The 19,159-nt window shown below is 37.9% G+C and overlaps 1 protein-coding gene and 1 pseudogene across 1 annotated transcript in view; one reads left to right on the top strand and one right to left on the bottom strand.

Moving 5' to 3' along the window:
- The window catches only part of SLC22A16 (solute carrier family 22 member 16), a 29,480-nt gene extending 11,778 nt beyond the window's left edge, over window positions 1–17,702 (top strand). The window contains 12 exon segments of the mRNA XM_032215348.1: window positions 2,404–2,880; window positions 7,020–7,137; window positions 10,459–10,876; window positions 10,879–10,926; window positions 10,929–11,003; window positions 13,183–13,310; window positions 14,139–14,248; window positions 14,377–14,431; window positions 14,433–14,477; window positions 16,111–16,173; window positions 16,175–16,250; window positions 16,253–17,702. Coding sequence (XP_032071239.1) covers window positions 2,404–2,880; window positions 7,020–7,137; window positions 10,459–10,876; window positions 10,879–10,926; window positions 10,929–11,003; window positions 13,183–13,310; window positions 14,139–14,248; window positions 14,377–14,431; window positions 14,433–14,477; window positions 16,111–16,173; window positions 16,175–16,250; window positions 16,253–16,326 — 1,687 coding nt within the window. The 3' untranslated portion in view covers window positions 16,327–17,702.
- Window positions 5,601–5,750, bottom strand: LOC116508538 (annotated as a pseudogene).
- Window positions 17,703–19,159: the final 1,457 nt, after the last annotated feature.

The following is a 19,159-nucleotide window of genomic DNA, read 5'->3' as shown; positions in this document are numbered from 1 at the left end:
TGTGTGTGTGTGTGTGTGTGTGTGTGTGTGTGTGTGTTATAAACATATACATAAATACATACATAGGAGATATATCAGAGGTGGGTTGCTAATTCTTTTACTACCAGTTTGGGCAGAGCCTCCCACCACTGCCGATTCGGCCGATCTGGGCCGAACCGGCAGCAACCCACCTCTGAGATCTATCTGTATCTCCAATGTATTTAAGTATATGTGTATACATAATACATACACTGCAATACATAACTATGTATGTGTATGTATGTATGTATGTATGTATGTATGTATGTATGTATGTATGTATGTATGTAACAATCTACAATACATAACTAGATATTAGAGAGCAATCAACCAATGGAATATCTTACCTTCAGGAGTTGTGGGTGCAACTCTCATCATTTGGAGGCTTTCAAAAAGAGACTAAAAAACCATTTGTATGAAATGTATAGCATCTCTTGCTCAAGCAGAGGATTGGACTAGAAGACCTCTGAGATCCCTTTCAACTCCCATGTTTTGTCTGTCTGTCTGTTTTTTCCATGTCTGTCTGTCTGTCTGTCTGTCTGTCTGTCTGTCTGTCTATCTATCTATCTATCTATCTATCTATCTATCTATCTATCTATCTATCTATCTATCTATCTATCTATCTATCTATCTATCTATTCAATATAATCATTTGGACTTCCACATGTTGATCTTTCAGAATGAAGGTAATGTGTTTTTCCCCATTTATGGTGAAGCAAGAAATAATTTTTAAATGCTAATAAGATTTTTTAAATCTTCAATGACTATTATGCCCAATGTACCTAACAGTGTTGTGCCCTTGTACAAACACATTAGCATAAAATTCATCACTACATGATTATTTTCCATCCTGTCCTGCTGTAGAAGGCATGGAGTTGTCTATATTCAGAAACTGGCTGATCCTTGGAAATTAGGCATGCACGCTTGCTATGAGTCCTTGTTAGTTTTTCAAAGAATTTTAATTGTCCATGGGACCATTGTTTATATAGGAGCAGTTGTATAAAGACATTAAACAGTGATCACACTGTTTCTTATCTTTTAATTCTGTAATACTTTGACAATTTTTAATAACTACGTGATCATTAGAGTCTCGGAAATTCAAGTATTTCTTGGCGTGAAAATGCAATGACTGGGAAACTTGCTCTGGTTGAATTTTGGCTGTAGCGCAGCAGTGGAAAAGCACAAATCACAGCTGGAGGTGCCAGAGTTTACTGAGGACATGGCTGTAGTATAGTATTATCCCTCAGCAGGTTGGATCTTAAATCTTGAGACTTTTTCCACCTTTTCTTGAGCCTGAGGAAGATCAATATTACAAGTTATGGATACTGTGTCCGATACATGTTCATATCAAAAAGAAGAAAAATAATTTTTAAATTGGTATCTGGATAATGGGTGAGGTTAATTTTGTCATAATCAAATTTGATATTTACTTCAGTTAGATACAGACTTTTCTCTTTCGGCACAGAATGCCAGATGTTTTAATTTACTGTATTTTTGGAGTATAAGACGCACCAAGGTTTTGAAGAGGCAAATTTAAAAAAAAGTTTTTGCACTCTGCAAATATCCCAAAAATGGCCTGTTTTTTTGCAAAAACAGGCCGGTTTTCGTAAAAAAAAAAAAAAAAGCATGCATAGCCTTTAGGAGGCTTATAGAGTACTCCTGGGAGGGGGGCAAAATTGAGCAAAAAACGGCCCATTTTTCACTCCTTTCTGCCTTCCCCAGCCCCCAGGAGCTATCTGAAAGCCTTCTACAGGCTCTGCATGGCCATTTTGGTGAAGGGGCAGGGTTTCAGGAGGAAAAATAAAGGCTGTATTGAGTGTATAAGATGCAGCCAGATTTGCAGCCTCTTTTTTGCAGGAAAAAGGTGCATCTTATACTCCGAAAAATAAGGTACTTTTTCTATATATTTTTATCCATTTGGTTTAAACAAAGCATACTGAATGTTTGTGCAAATAATCCATTTTATGAAATCTTACTCTTTTTTTTAATAAAAGCAAAAATTTGGACAACATTTTACGAGAATAAAAACTAATTGGAAATTTTTTAAAAGTCTACAGCAAAAGCTTTTTGCCAGTCCCTCATGTAAATATTATGAAAATATTCCCTGCTGCCTTTCTGCTTGCACTTTAGGTTGGAATTTGGATCCAGGAAAACAATCATTTTTCTTTCAATTGTTTTCAAAATATTTGACAAAATGGCAATATAATTTTACCATGTGCTCCCATGATGTACTAGTTATATTGACCCCCACCCACACCTCCTAGTACTAATCCTGTACTTAAAAACCTGCACTAAATCATATTAGTAGCAAAATAAATAGGACTATTTCTGAAGTAATGAAGTTGCAGATGGCAAATATTGTGAATTTTCTGTCTTCCTTTGCAGATACCAGGCGTTGGTTTACTTTGCCTCTGTGTTCCAATCTATTTCTTGCGGCATCCATTATCTGTCTTCTGTCTTCTTGGCTGTAACACCAAAGTTTGTATGTAACATTGCTGGAAATGTGAGTCGTGTCCTCGTTTACAATTCATCTCATTCAAACATAGAGGATGCCTGGAGTCTGTGGACATCAACACAAAACTACATCTTGGTCCAATTGGAAAATGGAGACATTTGGGAGCTTAATCAATGCAGCAGGTCTAAACGAGAAAATGCCTCAGGATTTACTTATGAATATAGCGGCAACAAGACTGATTTTCACTGTACTGATGGATACATCTACGATCACACCAATTGGCAGAGCACCATTGTAACCGAGTGGGATTTGGTCTGTCAGCAGGAATGGCTTGCAAAATTAACCCAGCCAACATTTATGCTGGGAGTCCTTGTTGGAGCTGTAATCTTTGGAGATCTTGCTGACAGGTATAGTATGGGGTTTGCAAAAAATTGCTGGAGGACTTGAGGAATCTCCTGGCTCTTGAGCTCATTTACCTTGGGAAAATGTCTTCCTTTATACTTCCCAGAGCATATTGGAGTGATAGTTGAATTGACATAATACAAATAACAGTACAGGTGCTTTCTAATGCAGCATTTTCTCTGTTACTGACCTATTTTGTCTTCACTGACTTTTGGCCTTCAGCTTCTAAGGAAATTTGCTGCTCATCTTTACATTCTACATTTAAGTTAATCTAAAGTAGCAAGTAAAGAAAACTTTCACCTCTAAAATTGCATGTACCTAGGGTTTTATTTAAACCATTTAACACTGTTTGTGCAAAAGCAGCATTGTTTCCCATTGGGCTACAATCAATTCCTAATTGCTACGATTGCAAATGTAAATAATAGAATCTGGTTTAAGTCAGATGGAAATTCAGCTGCATGAATTCTTTTTATCAGTAAGGTCTAACTGAGCTGTGCCTTCCTTCCAACACATCTGTCTCTGCTATCAGTTGGATTTCTTCCCTGCTGATACATCCCTGCAGCAAAAAGCAGAGAGCGGCATAACTTTTAGAAAAAATAAATAAACATGGATTCAATTTCTGACCCTTTGTAGGAAAAGTAAACACTTTCTAGATGTTGACTCTGCTTAGCTTTACTTGCATCTGGCTTGAAAGCCTGGAGCTTCAGTGCTTTTAGGAACCACTTTCTCTCGTGTCTTTCTAAGCCACCCCAACTTTTGAGATATTCCAAGTCAAGGCCCACAAAGATTTCAACAGGAGGCTTGTAACAGCTGGCTACTCAGATGGCTGGGATGCTGTTGAAGATGGCTGCTACCAAGTTAACATGATCTAATGTCCCTGTCATTGTGACTTATTATCTGGGACAGCCCAGACTAAATTTGTCCTGCTATGCAAATATGACCAGGGTCCTGCTGCTGTCTTAAGGTTGCTTAACACAGCAGTGGATACTGGTTTTTTAAAAAACAAAAACAAAAAATGAAAGATATTCAGAAATGCAGAGGACTCAAAATGTTAATTGACTCCTCTTTCTCTGCTCATAGCCTACCAATTCTTGATTTTGATTTTATTGGGTAAAACTTCATAAATCTTCCTGGCACACACATACACACAAATTACAACACCATTATGGTTTGATGTAGCTGTTTTTTCCACTATATAAATTTGCTGCCAGGGCAGCACATGCCTCTACAAGGATGGTGCCTGCTGTAAGTTTTAAACAAAGATACCAGGGAAAAACAAAGTAGAGAAGTCTTTTCAAGGGTATGCAAGAACAAGAGGAAAATGTATGTGCAGAGCCATGAGCCTGTGGGCTATGGTGTTCTGCCGAGTGTAACATTCTGCAAAGGCAATATTTTGACAGCATATCAAAATGAGGTTCATCATTCTATTGGGTTCTTGGTGTGCTCTGGCTTTGGTTTTTTTCCATATAGTTGTTTCATTGCCAGGTTAGGTACCACCATCAGTTCTCTGACATAAGGAAGTGACTCTCCATGGTAAGCTTAAAATTTTGGCAGCAACAATAACATTGAGGATAATACTTATAGTAAAGGTAAAGGTTTCCCTTTGCACATATGCGCTAGTTGTTCCCAGCTCTAGGGGGTGCTGCTCATCTCTGTTTCAAAGCCGAAGAGCCAGCGCTGTCCAAAGATGTCTCCGTGGTCATGTGGCCAGCATGACTAAATGCCGAAGGTGCACGGAACGCTGTTACCTTCCCACCAAAGGTGGTTCCTATTTTTCTACCTGCATTTTTATTTTCTTTCGAACTGGTAGTTGGCAGAAGCTGGGACAAGTAACGGGAGCTCACTCCGTTACACGAGGCTAGGAATTCGAACCGCTGACTGCCGACCTTTCTGATCGACATACTCAGTGTCCTAGCCACTGAGCCACCGTGTCCCGCTTAATATTTATATTCATGGCATATGTATCAAATGTGCTCAGGGTAGAAATATAGACTTATAATCACACATTTTACAGTCTCTAGAATGGACTAGGCAACTTGTGGTTCTCCAAATGCAACTGAAGTACCATTCTCAGCACCCCTAGAAAGTATGGACATTAGTGGGGCCAGATATCTGGAATGCCAGACATTGTCTATTGCAGATGTAGAAGTATGCATAATTTGTGCTTATTACTGTATATAAGGGATTCTACAAGTAAAAGCTGTTGCTGGATTGGAATAAAAGCTTCAGTTGTGAAGGAGTAGTGTAAGCTTTTTAGAGAAATCTTAAAAATGAACTTGGATCTTCTGAACATATTTATGTTAAATATGATGGGAAAAATAAGACCAGTTCCTTGTAAAAGAGCATTATTATTACGGAATGATTTCATGCCTGTAAGAATTTTCTGGTGTTATTAGTACACGGCCAGATAATACATTGGTTGTTTATTTTAATTTGTTATTTTTGTACTGCATCTTCTCTCCAGTAACCTAGGACACTCTTTCCTCCAGTATTTTTCCACAACAAACCAGTGGGAGAAGTTGAGCTGAAGGAGGGACTGGTCTCCAGTCTGGGGTGGAGATAAACCTGAACTTCAATCTCCTGGCTGTAGACCAACATTCTAACCAAAGAAGACATCCTCATTCCTTGATGAAATGGGTGTATATTTAGCATACGTTTGATATTCTACTTGAATAAAAATTACGGTAATAGGAATTTCATTAATATTAACTGGTAAAATACCAGTTGGATTTGTGCTAATTTTTTAAAGAGTACAACCCAAATACTGCACGTGAGTTACAGTGTAACATTGCATAGTTTATATCGTTCTGTAATAATAATGTACTCTACGGTAGTAAGTATATACTTGATCTTAGCCAAAAGGCTGAGAAGCAATACAGTAGTATTAATGAAGCAGGATTTGTCATAGAGAAGAGTGTGATCATTTAAGCTTATTAATATAAATACCTTTATATGACACTAAGGAGGATCTTGCCATAATCTTCATTTGATGTTGGAAAAAGTCTATTGACAATACTGTAGTTACCTCTAAATGGAAGAGTTGCTGTTACACTCCTGAAAAGAACAGAAGATTGTGTTGAAAACAAAGAATGGGCTGAGGAGTAATGATTGAGGGATTAGATAGCCTAGCAATTAGGAGCTGCATGCCTAATTAATTTTAACCCTTTCTGAGAATGTGGAGACAGGACTTCTCTTGCTCTGATATCCTTCCTTGCCTAAGTCCTTTCCCAGTTTTATATCAGTTCTTTTTCCTTCTAGCACAGCTATCCCTTTCTCTGTTTTATTTCCATTCTTGCTGCTTCTGCCTCCTGTTTTCCCCCACAACTACAACTCTGTGAGCTGGATTGAGCTGAGAATGGCTGTGTGTGAATATGTGTAGGTTTGTATGCTTTCAGACAGACAGACAGACAGACATAGATGGATGGATGGATGGATGGATAGATAGATAAATAGATAGAGGACACAGTTTTTTCCCCTATTCGTTGTTTTGGGGGGGATTGTCTTTAATTTGTTTTTGGTTAAATATGGTTCCTGTTTTTTGTTCAATTTTTTCTCTTTCAAGTAACTTGTGCATTTACTATTAATTGTTTCGCTGTTAAGCTGATTTGGTAACTGACCCTAAATATGTGCAACTATTGGTAGTTCCATTATTACAGCAATTTAATGAGTTATTTTAGGTTGCTGTAGATTCTTCTGTTTTTTCTTTCCCTTGCATCTTTTGCCCCCCCCCCCTATATAAATAAGACAACCTTTTCAAAGCTTTTTGAACATATACTCTGATATAAACACAGTTATTATGGGTCTATCAAATAAACCCTTCTGTTTAAAAAATATGGTGATATAATGAATCCTAGTCTATTTGCATTGTTGCAGCATGCAGCAGTATATTGTTAGGGACAATATGCTGAATATCTAAACTGCTTAGAGACGCTGTAAAACACTATGAAGGGTATATAAATCTAAGTGCTATTGCTATTGCTCACTGTTGTAATTTGTTGGAAGCCAAGATAACATTTCCAAAGATTGTAGAGAGATTTGATAGTGAACACAGGGTTGGTGGGATATCCTTGTTTCTTGTTAGTTCAGGTGCGTATTTGTCCAATGGAATGTCTGCAATATTTATTATTACAGTTGTTATTTACAGATTGGGAAGACGGTACATCCTGTGGATCACAAGCACTGGACAGTTTATATTTGGCATTGCTGTGGCGTTCACGTTTAACTACAGCAGTTTTGTGATTGTCCGTTTCCTTCTTGCAATGGTAAGAATACAAGCTTATCTTCTTTCATGTGAAAATATTTGCATTACTTTTTTTTAAAGCTGATGTTACAAAAAGTAGAAGTTGCTGCACTTCCCAACCAAGTTAAAACAGTGTTTAGAGTTTAAAAAAATTGTTTATTATGGATCTAATCCTATTAAGGTAAAATGCAATAAATAGAATAAAGATTACATTTCAGGCACTTTCCTTCAAAAAAAATAATAATGGACAGCATAGTTTAAGTGCTATAATATGGACATGGTCTCAATCCAGCCAGAGTTAAGGGCAGAGTTGTTAAATTTTTTACTTCCTTTCTCCTAAATAAGGAATCTTAGATGATATTTCCCCCCCCTATTTATATATTCCTGTATTGTGCAAGAATTCAGGGATGTGAATGTGGGCTGTCCTATGCTTAAATCATTTTGCCTAACTTCTTTTCTATGGGGAAAGCTCTGTCCTGAGAAACTGATTGGCCAAAGTTCATCTGACAATCTCATGACCATCAAATCTGAATCTGGACCTGGTTCTCTGCCCTAGGTCCATGCTGTTATATTTTGCTACCTGGGCATCCTTTGGCTGGATTGTGTCCACATTAGTTTCCAGTATTTATTCAATTTAGATACCAACCCACTTCACTTCTCATAATATCGTGCATGCTCACTATTATTGGTCATTCATTACACAGCTCTGCAACTAAAAAGCTGTTTGATTATTTCATCTAATGTCCATGCATTTTGGTGTGCTGAAAACAATAAAATATTGAAAAACTCCTAGGTACCATGATTTGCCACAACATAGCAAAATGGTCTCCCAAATTTATCATTTTTTAATTTTTGGCATTTTTTATATTATGGGTTTTTAACCAAATTTAAAGTCCAATTACTATTAATTAATTCACATAAGTGCATTTAAGATATAAAATGCCAAAAAAAACCTTAAAGGGTTTGCCCGAGTTATGTAAAAAAATATATAGCACTGTAAATCTGATGGTCAGCAATATATACATAAGCTAAGTAAGTTTTAAGTATATGCTTCAAATGGTAGAAGGGGGTTAATCTTCCTGAAGAATCCAGTGGGAGGGAGACATAGGGCAGATAGCAGCATCTCTGGTCAGTGCAGGGGGCGTGGCCAGCACTGTGATGTCTCGTGTTCAGACACAGAGCTGTTCTCTCCTGCATGCCACATTTGTGCATGAATCATCATCATGTTCTTGGTTCTAGGCTGTTCACACTTTTTCATCGCAATTCATGTTAGCTCGTCATTCTTCAACCGCGAAAGTGTATTAATTCGCCAGACAGTTTCTGTTTCATCTGTGGTGAATATACAGTGTTGAAGCAACAGCAGAATATTACAGACTTTGTGAAAAAAGTATACTTTGCATACTTTGGACTAAAAATTGGAGATCAAGATAAAGTTTGGGCACCTCATAAAGTGTGCAAACGGTGTGTTGAGGACCTCCAAAACTGGTTCAAGTGTAAGAAAAAATCTTTCCGTTATGGAATTCCTATGGTATGGCGAGAGCAAAAGAACCATAGTGATGGCTTTTGTTCATGAGATTTGAAAGGGAAATCCAAATGGAAGCATTCCATTTTATACCCCAATCTTCACTCAGCAATTCGTCCCATCCCCCATGGCACAGATATACCAGTACCCAAGCTCCCTGCTATCTTGGAAGAGATACCTAGCTCCGATGAAGGTGAAGTCATACCTGAACCAGATGATGAATCAAGTTCTGATTTTGAAGATGATACAAGACCAAAATTGTTTCTCAGGAGGAGATGAATGATTTGGTAAGAGACTTGATCTTCCCAAAGATGCTGCTGAGTTACTTGGATCAAGGCTGAAAAGCAGGAATTATTGTTGCCAGGAGTGTCATCTTCATGGTCAAGACATCGTGAAAAGGAGTTTGTTCCTTACTTTGCCCAGGAAGACAAGTTGGTTTATTGCATCGATGTCGAAGGTCTGATGGGTCAATTTAAAATCCAATATGATTCAGAGCAATGGCGTCTTTTATAGATTCTTCAAAAAGAAGTCTCAAAGTAGTTTTACTCCACACGGTTTTTACGCTTCCATACCTGTAGGTCATTCTGTACGCTTGAAGGAAACCTACGAGAACTTGGAATTGGTTCTTTGTAAACTTAATATGAAGACCATGGTTGGCAAGTGTGTGTGGACTTGAAGGTCTTGTGCATGCTGCTCGGACAACAAGCTGGGTATACCAAATACCCTACTTTCTGTGTCTAAGGGACAGTCGACACCGACAAAATCCTGGACCAAGAAGAGTTGGCAGTCGAGGGTGCTAACAGTCGGTGAAAAAAAATGTCCTCCGAGGAAACTTTGAAACCTTCCCATAAAGTTCTTCTACCATCTCTCCACATAAAATTGGGATTGATGAAGCAATTTGTAAAATCACTTCCAAGAGATGGAGAATGCTTCAAATACTTGGTCACCAAGCTTCCATGCCTGTTGGAGGCAAAGTTGAAGGAAGGTGTGTTTGTCGGACCAGGCATTAGAAGGCTTATAGTTGATCAAGAGTTTGTCAATACCATGACGGATCTCAAAAGAAGGGTGGATTGCCTTTAAAGAAGTCATACAGAAATTTTTAGGCAATAACAAAGATCCTCACTACAAAAAGATCGTCGGAAGAATGCTGAAAGCATTTCAAGCTTTAGGTTGCCTGATGAGTTTGAAAGTGCATTTCCTCCAGTCCCACCTTAACTACTTTCCTGAAAATTTGGGAGCTGTGAGTGAGGAACAAGGTGAACGATTCCACCAAGACATTAAAGAGATGGAAAGGAGATACCAGGGAAAATGGAGCATTACAATGAAGGCAGACTACTGTTGGATGCTTCAGAGAGACATTCCAGATGCTACTCACAAGCGTAAATGCACCAAGAGGAGCCTCACAAGGAAGAAGAATCGAGTTTAGTGTGTGTAGGTGAGCTCATTTCAGTTCAAAAAAGGATTTTCATGAAATATTACAATAAAACTTTAATTTATAAGTCTATTTATATTTATTTTGAGGTATTGCCTTATTTAACATAGTTACCTAAATTGTCAGGAAACGTGATGTCCTATGACAAAATGGAGGTCATTTTTGGATTCAGTGCACCAAAAACATGATTACGTGGAATAACCAAAACAGCTCTGGAAATTTTTTTGCAGACCTGTGTATTGTAGCCTCACTTTCCCTGTTAAGAAAGGTGCCTTCCTGTTTTGAGCATATACCATCCCTGACCATCATTTTTTTAATTACAAAAAAAAAATATTAGAGGGAAACTAGACTGAGCTATTTTCTTTTACCTGTCTTTTTCCACCTTCTAGGTTTCAAGTGGCTACTTGGTGGTAGTGTTTGTTTATGTGACTGAATACACGGGCATCAAAGCCCGCACCTGGGCATCCATGCACATCCATGCTTTCTTTGCTGTGGGAATCATGATAGTGGCTCTTGTGGGCTACTTGACACGGATCTGGTGGGTCTATCAGATCTGCCTTTCTGTAGCAACTCTCCCATTTGTCTTGTGCTGCTGGATGCTCCCAGAGACACTTTTCTGGCTGCTCACAGAGGAAAGATATGAAGAAGCACAAAAATTAATTAATGTAATGGCAAGATGGAATAAAGTAAGCACTCCTTGTAAAATTGCTGAACTGTGCCCGATGCAAGATGATCTTATCAATAGCAGAATGGGGAATCATGACAGTTCTCCCATGAAGAAGCACAACGTCTTAGATCTATTCCGTAACTGCACATCACAAGAAGGACCATTACAGTCTGGCTGATTTGGTTCACTGGAGTTTAGGATATTATGTATTCTCCCTCAGTTCTGTGAACTTTGGAGGCAATGAATTTTTAAATCTGTTTCTCATAGGTAAATATTGCTTGATGTAACTTATTGCACTTGGAACAGAAATACAACCGTACATGTCCAGGGATTATCACTGTTGCCGGTTATTTCCAAGCCTAGGTCCATGCTAGGATGGTAGCCATTCCGTAAACTAACTTTACACAAATGGGTTAGTCAGATAATTGTGTAACCATGTGATTCATGAATACAAATAATTGTAATGAATAAAATTTCAAGCAGGACTGGGGTCACTAGAAGAAAGTTGGAAGGGATAGCCTGGCCTCTTATTAAGAACTTAAGAGTTCCTCATAAAGATTTGGTTTTCATTAAGACATCCCTTTTACATTGATATTGAGTCTTTATTGATGAGCCCTTGGGCATATCAAAGTGCAAAGTTCCAGAAAACAAATTATTACTAAAATTTGATAAAAGCAATATAAAATGGAATGTGATAAAAATACAATTTAAAATGTTATTGGAATAAAATATGATGTAAAATGGAATTGGAATAAAATACAGTCTAAATGAGATTGGAACAGAATACAATAACAAGATATAGATCAAATATGATAAAATTATATTATATTTATATTTATACATTTGGCCATGTATGGAGAAGTATAGTAAGCAAAGAATTCTCTCCATTTGTTTACTGAAAAGCAATGCAACTAATATCTCTGAACACACACATACACACACAACATATTCTCCTGCAAATAGTTTTAATAGTAATTTTATTAAAAAGTACAATTACATAATGCTATGTACGTAAGGTGACCAGATTTTCAGATTGGTAAGAGGGACACCTTTGGCCGGGGGGGGGGGGGGGGCTTGATTAAAAATTTTATATGGAGCAACAACGCAAAAATAGTATTGTAATATTTTTATTCAACATAACTACAATTACAAATATAAATTGTAACTGTTGCTAAAATTGGGACATCTGGTCACCTTATATGTCCGTGACCCTCCCACTTTTGGTGCAGTTTTTCACCCTCCCCAGGCTCCAGAGGCTTCTAGGAGCCTGGGGAGGGCAAAAACAGCCTCCCCCCCACCAAGACGCCTTCCGGAGGCTTCAGGAACTTACCTGAAGCCTCCGGAGGGTGAAAAATGGGCCTATGTGGAACCTGGAAATTTGGGAATTGTGACTTCCAGTTTGTTTGTAGGGCTGATTTTCAACCTCCAGAGAAAGGTTTTTTTACTATATTGCAGAGGAAATCATACTAACCCAGTGGTTATGATTCAGACAAGAGAAGGATCTTTAAAATCTTCCTGGGCAATGTTCAAAGTGTACTTAGATACCTTCGATTGAAATTAGTGGGCCTCAAAATTGTTCAGTTTACATAGATTGTTCTTGTTATTTGGGATCATTCAGGATCAGCATATGAATACAAATCAATTGAAATATTTAAAAGTGTTTCCCTTCCACACTAAGTAAACATTACAATATGACTCACCATTACAAAGTTATGTCCAAAGAAATGGTTGAGTCTTGAAGAGTTCCTTTCTTTAAAAACACACATTGTAGAGGTAAGAAAGATGAAGCATCTTCATTAGTGGCAAGTGCATTTCTGTAAATTGCATACAATATTTGCACTAACATTGTGAGATACCTGGCTATCCCGTCAGGCCTGGGGATAAGATCTTCATACACCCCACCCGAATGTTGAATGAATGTTGTGTTTTTATTGCTATTTTTATTTGTACCCACATATTATTTTACGTTCTGTCTTGCACTCCCTTCCCATGAGTTGTAAGCCGCCCTGAGTCCCCTCAGGGAAAAGGGCGGCCTATAAGTGACAATAAAATACTAAAAAAAAAAAATAGGCCAAATCTTGTTACTCCCATTTGAGGATGAAAAAGAATGAGACATAGAAGGTTTATCTGCCTATGTTAACTTCCGCCAACCCAATCTTTAAAATTTAATTCCAACTTCCATAATCCTCAGTCAGCATTTTTGTGGGGTAGGAATTATGGGACTTGCACCAATACGCTTAGAAAAAACAGTCAAAAAAGCAGGCTGAAAAACTCAACTTATATTTATTGGGGATATGAAACCATTTATGAAATGCAAGGACTTCAGACAATTGAATGAAAAAGAGCTATTTCTATTGGAAACAGAAAAACTGCAGGAAAGCATTAATGTTGTTGCATCTTTATGCTCTTAAGAACTTTCTAAAAAATACTAATTTTCTAATGGCAGGTGCTGTGGAGCTTCCAGCATATGCCATTGCCTGCCTGGGAATGGACAAAATAGGGCGAAGGAACACCTTGATCCCATTCCTCATCATGAGTGCAGTGATCTGTGGGATAGTGATGCTCATACCTCAGGTGAGTGACTCATACCAAGATCTTATTGGATCTTATAGGATCACATTGATGTATTTCATTTGCAATGCTTTATTGGTTTCCCATATTGAGCCAAAATAGTCCCTTGCCACTTGAAGTGAATTAACATTTCTTTGTCAATGTAATGTTCCTATGAACATGTTTACAGGGATCTTTAAAAATGAAATTGTAAAATCTTGCAAGAGCAGTTCAATTGCTAAACTTGTTGTAAATAGTTCTTCTAATGGCTGATGGCTTATGATGGTGTTTTTTATTAGTTTACATTTTTGCTAGCTTATATAGTTCAAAAGACTCTGGGAGGGTTTTACAAGTCAAAATTGTAGACACTATAATAGAACAAAACACACACACACACATACATAGATATATTTGTGTTTTGTTCTATTATATATTTGTTTTACACACACACACACACACACACAAACACACACAAAGACATATATTATCCCAGGATAGTCACTAATAAATCTTACTTAGGGTTGGGAATTTGATCAAATAAAACTGCCTTCAAGGATTTATTCTGAGAATGGTGTGTATATGTGTGTGTGTGTGTGTGTGTGTGTGTGTGTGTGTGTGTGTGTGTGTGTGTGTGAGATTACAGATTTCTGGAGATAATTAGTTCTGAAATATGGGGTTTATATGCAGAAAACTGGAATCGAATAAAGAAAGCTTGACTCTTGTCAGTGTGAATCGGATAAACAACATGGATTCTTTATGTTTAGAAGTCTTACATGAATTCTGGTAAACAAGGATAAAATTAAATGTGAGTTCCATCTCCACATGCTTTACAATTGTCTTTCTTCTTAACAGGATTTCAATACTCTGAGTATATCAGCAAACATGGCGGGAAAATTTGCAATAGGAATTGCATTTGGCCTTATCTATTTGTATACGGCAGAACTCTATCCAACAGTTGTACGGTAGGTTTCCCCCCCTCTTTACAGCTAGTGTTAACACTATTAATATATCAAGTACTTTATGGAAAATATTTTCTGTTGCCATGTAATTTGGACAATTCAAGTGAACAGTACCATTTTTGGTATTGTAGGTCCCTTGCTGTTGGAAGTGGGAGCATGATGTGCCGAGTTGGGAGTGTGGTTGCAACCTTTCTGTGTCTATCTGTCAAGTGTTTGGATCTTCTTCCCACAGGTAGGTGCCATACCTAAGAGTAACACCCAACTAAAATGTACAACATTTTTTTAGAAGTCTGGGTCTGAGAACTACCAGCTGCTAAATTGATTTATCCTTCACTTGAAGGCTGGGCTAATATGTACTTTTCTCTCTCAATGTTTTGTCTGCCCTAACCTTTATTTTTAGAGGGATAATTCTAGCTAGGAAACATACAATGGTTAGACATGCAGTTCCACTGTAGATGTGATTTGAAGGTTTGGGAACATTTAACGTTACAGCAGACATTTTCAAACTTGGCAACTTTAAATTGTGTGGACTTCAAGTCTCTTGGCTGGCTGGAGAATTCTGGGAGTTGAAGTCCATGCATCTTAATAGAGTAACAGAGATGGAAGGGACCTTGCAGGTCATCTAATCCAACCCCTGCCCAAGCAGGAGACCCTACATCTGCCTCTATCTAGGATTGAACTCACAACCTCCTGATTGTGAGGTGAAAGCTCCACCTCTAGGCCACAGCCCTGGGGGTTGACAAGTTTGAAAAACATTGCTATTGTATAGGCCCTTCATATCTTTGCACTGAGAATGTATTACTGATCATAACATGGATTATACTGGTGTGCTTTCAGCCATAGGACAAAGGTAACAGTGCCGACTTGTAGAATTAACTTTAGCAGAGATTAGCAAACCTCCAGCATGATGAGTTTTTGCTGGAAATTTAACTCTTTGTTTATCTTTCCTTGATTTTATTAGCTGCCACACATTTGGCAATTTATTTTAACATTGCTAGTTTAATCAGCTTTTGCTGTTCTTACATATGATTAAATGGTATAATTATTGCCATTTTACTGAAACACAATATGAACAATTTGAAAAAGCTACATTATGATCATATTTTTAAACAACTGTTTCTACTGTCATAAAAATCCCAAATAAATAAAGCAATGTAGGAAGAACATTAAAAGCTTAAAGGAGAAAACTGATTTAGACATTGCATTGGAGCTGAGGCCGATGACTATTTGTGGTGGTTTAAGAACAGATTAAAATACTTCCTTTTAGCCAAAATTTTTAGATTTTTTTAAAAAAATAGTTCAAAAGTTTCTTCAGCTGGGCTTTAATAGTTTGCATTGGACATAAACAGATAGTCCTAGACTTATAACCATTTGTTGGTCAACTGTCCAAAATTACAATGGCATTGAAAAAAGTTAGTGGGCCTCACACTTACTGCATTAGTAGATTTTGTGATCACATGATCAAAATTTAGGCACTTGGCAATTTGCATGTACAGTATTTATGATTTTTGCAGCATCCCGGGATCATGTGATCTTCATTATGACCTTCCCAGACAGTTTTGACATGCAAAGTCAATAGGGAATCACTTAATATGATCACACGATTTACAAATGCAGAATTTGCTTAACAATTGTGGCAAAAAAGGTTGCAAAATCGGGGAAGATTCACTTACACTGGCCTTGCTTAGCAACAAAAATTCTGGTCCCAGTTCTGGTTGTATAAAAGCCACCTAGAATTGTTAATGAGATTCTAGGTATCAGTATCCAAATATATAGTGGCAGCAATAAGTGCATTTCAGTGGTATAGTATTCTATTGCATTATCAGGCTAACATCCTCATTTGAATGCCATTTTCTTTCTTGTAGTTGATTGTTGGAATCATGGCCTTCTTGAGTGGTGTGTTAACACTGATGCTGCCAGAAACACTTTGGAAAACCATTGACAAACACGTGGACAGAAGCTGCAGCACTAGATGACCATGTCACCAAAAAAAGCCATTCAGAAAATCTCTTCCAGCACAGAGTGATGCAACACTGGAGAAAATGGAAATGCTAAACCAAGGAGCATGTGGCACTGATTGATGAAATCATCCTTTTGGTTTTAGCCAGCTTGTGTGATTTTATCTGCAACATCCTAATAGACAGTCCATGGTGCCGTGTAACTGGAACATTTTTTTTTTGCTTTCTCAAGAAGGGAGACATACAAACTAGTTCCTTGTTCAGGATACTTTTCTGAGTCAACTAGCTAGCAGATGGAGTAATGTGAATTATAATTTTTGAGACACACTCAGAGAAAAGGTTCTCTTTCAGAGTTCCTGTTGCTTTTTCTGCCTGCTTATTTTGAAAGCCTCTCTCAGAATTCCTTATATCAGCAGCAACCAGCATCAGAAGAAACAAAGAAGAAACTCATGATTTCAGGAAGAAGTATGGCAGTGCAGAAATATAGCAACTCACCTTGTATTGCAGTGATTTCTCTGTAAATGGAAGATGCAAGTTGCATTTTCTATTATTTTGTCTCTTACCTAGCAATGCCATCAGTTAAGGAAAAGAAACAGGCATTCTATAACTTTCACGACCCTGTCCTAGATATCAGCATTATGCAGATGGAAGAAAATACTGCCTCTTGATGTAGCTTTAATATGGTTGGAAGAACACAACTGAAATCAGATTATGTAAAAGTAACACTCTTGAAAATATCTTAATAACTTGCACAATCTAGAAAATGTATATATTCTTCGATTCTTGTTACAAAATTGAACACCTTAGCAAATTTGGGGGAAAGGAGCCTAGGAACATTTTGAAGAAAACATGCAGAGATTGTCAAGAAAACCAAGAACAAATGAAAACATAATATAATAATCATAGAACTGGAAATTGGTATATACAGAAGGGGGTGGGGGAAACAAAGTCCAGTTGCTTTTTTAACAGCACCTTTGGAACAACTAGAATCTGGATGATTGAGAATCTCCATAGATATACATACAGAAATTTAAAAAAAAAACACCATTTTATGAGATTAGGCTTTAGGTACTCCATAAGGACGCTTGTACTTTGTTTCATGACTGATGTTGCATGACCATTGCATGTATTCTGATACATCGTATTAATTCTGAGCAAAGACCTTTGGTGATTCTTCAGGCTTTGCTAATTTAGTTCATTGTCTTATTCCTTCTGGAAGGGAAACAGAGGCTAATGGACTAACCAGTCCTTAAAACAGGACTTTTTCTCCTGCTATCAACCCTCTATCAGCTTCTCCAGAATAAGCCAATACTTTCTATCCTACCCTAACTCTCTGGTTTTTTTTGTGAGAGACCATGTTTGGCACTCTTGAAACTGGAGACAGGTATGTGTGGGTTTTCGTGCCTCTAAAAGCAAACCCACTTTCAGTGTGGAACCCAAGGCTCCCATTACAAGTGCATGGAGGCAACAGAAAAAGGTCTAATGAAACCAATACATTAAAGCACTCTAATATAAAAAAGTATGTGCATTATGTTCAGCATCTACTCCAGCTTTTAATAATGTGTAGTACACTGGCAATAGTATAAAACTAGTCTTTGACTTACAACCATTTGTCTTGTGACCATTTGAAGTTACAACGGCACTGAAAACAGTGACTTATGAGCGGTTTTCCCCACTTATGACCATTGCAGTATCCCCATGGTCACGTCAACAAAATTTGGATACTTGACAACTGGCGTGTATGTGTGACACTTGCAGTGTCTTGGGGTCATGTGATCACCTTTTGTGACTTTTTGACAAAGTCAATGGGAAGCTAGATTCCACTTAACAACTGTGTTAACGACTGCAATGATTCACTTAACAACTCTGGAGAGGTCGTAAAATGGGGATAAGTCATTTAACAACTGTCCTGTTTAGCAACAGAAATTTTCAGGGTTCAGTTGTGGTTGTAAGTCGAGAACTACCTTATGTGTAATTAGATTGTTAAATAGTGTACATAAACAGAATGTACCAGACATTTTCCAGACCTTTTGCGGTGGATTCTTATATGGTTTGAGCTGAAGTTACTAATGTTTTTATATAAATGTTTTTAAATTCAAGACAGAGAATGTCAAGTCATTATCGATGCCAGCTGCTACCTAACAATCACAAGATGATAAGAACAATATGCAGGGAATTCTTTCTATTGTCTTGCAATAATCTGGATGCAGCAGCTCCAGTTTACACATGCCAAAACGTAGGACGAAATGCAGATTCCATCACTTCAATTTCAGTCTCTTTCCACTCCTGCTTTCCTTTATTTCCTTGTCCTGACAAGAAATTCTGGAGGTCTCAAAACCTTTCAGTCTTTCAGTTGGCCCCATAAATATACTGCTCTATTATATAGTTTGATTTTTTTTTAATGGTTATCACAATTGCCTGTCTTCAGCAGTACAAGATAGAATCAGAGTTATGTAGGTTTCTTACTGGGAATTGAACACAGTTGAAGGTGAGTTACAATTGTTTTTTAGCTCTATGGAAGAGAATTTCATACAACTTAGAATAGAGAAGTAGCGGCTCCCTTTTGTCACCCCTCCTCCATGAGTTTTTCCACGTTTCAAAATTCCATTTCACCTTCATTTTCTGGCAATATACCCCATCCAACAATTAAGTAGAAATAGATCTACTAACTTGGATCAGTGGTGGGTTCCAGATCCCGTTCCAACCGGTATGGTTGGAACGGGCCCAGCATTGCCCACATGGAGGCGCGCGCATGCGTTGTAGCTGCCGTGACGCTTCCGCCTCTGCGATGCTCCAGCTGCTCGTTGGAACATCGCGCAGGCACTGTATGCACCATGCGCGGAAACACCGAAGGCTTTAAAGGACAGGTAAGGAGCTCAGGTGGCCCTCCGGAGCACCTTACCGGAAGGGTACTCAGTGCTCCGGGCAGGCTCCGGTACGCCTGTACTGGGGTGCA

The sequence above is a fragment of the Thamnophis elegans genome, chromosome 4, assembly GCF_009769535.1.
Source record: "Thamnophis elegans isolate rThaEle1 chromosome 4, rThaEle1.pri, whole genome shotgun sequence".
Classification (NCBI taxonomy): Eukaryota; Metazoa; Chordata; class Lepidosauria; order Squamata; family Colubridae; genus Thamnophis; species Thamnophis elegans.
The sequence above is the reverse complement of the archived record's forward strand: the minus strand, read 5'-3'. Positions and strand labels throughout refer to the sequence as shown.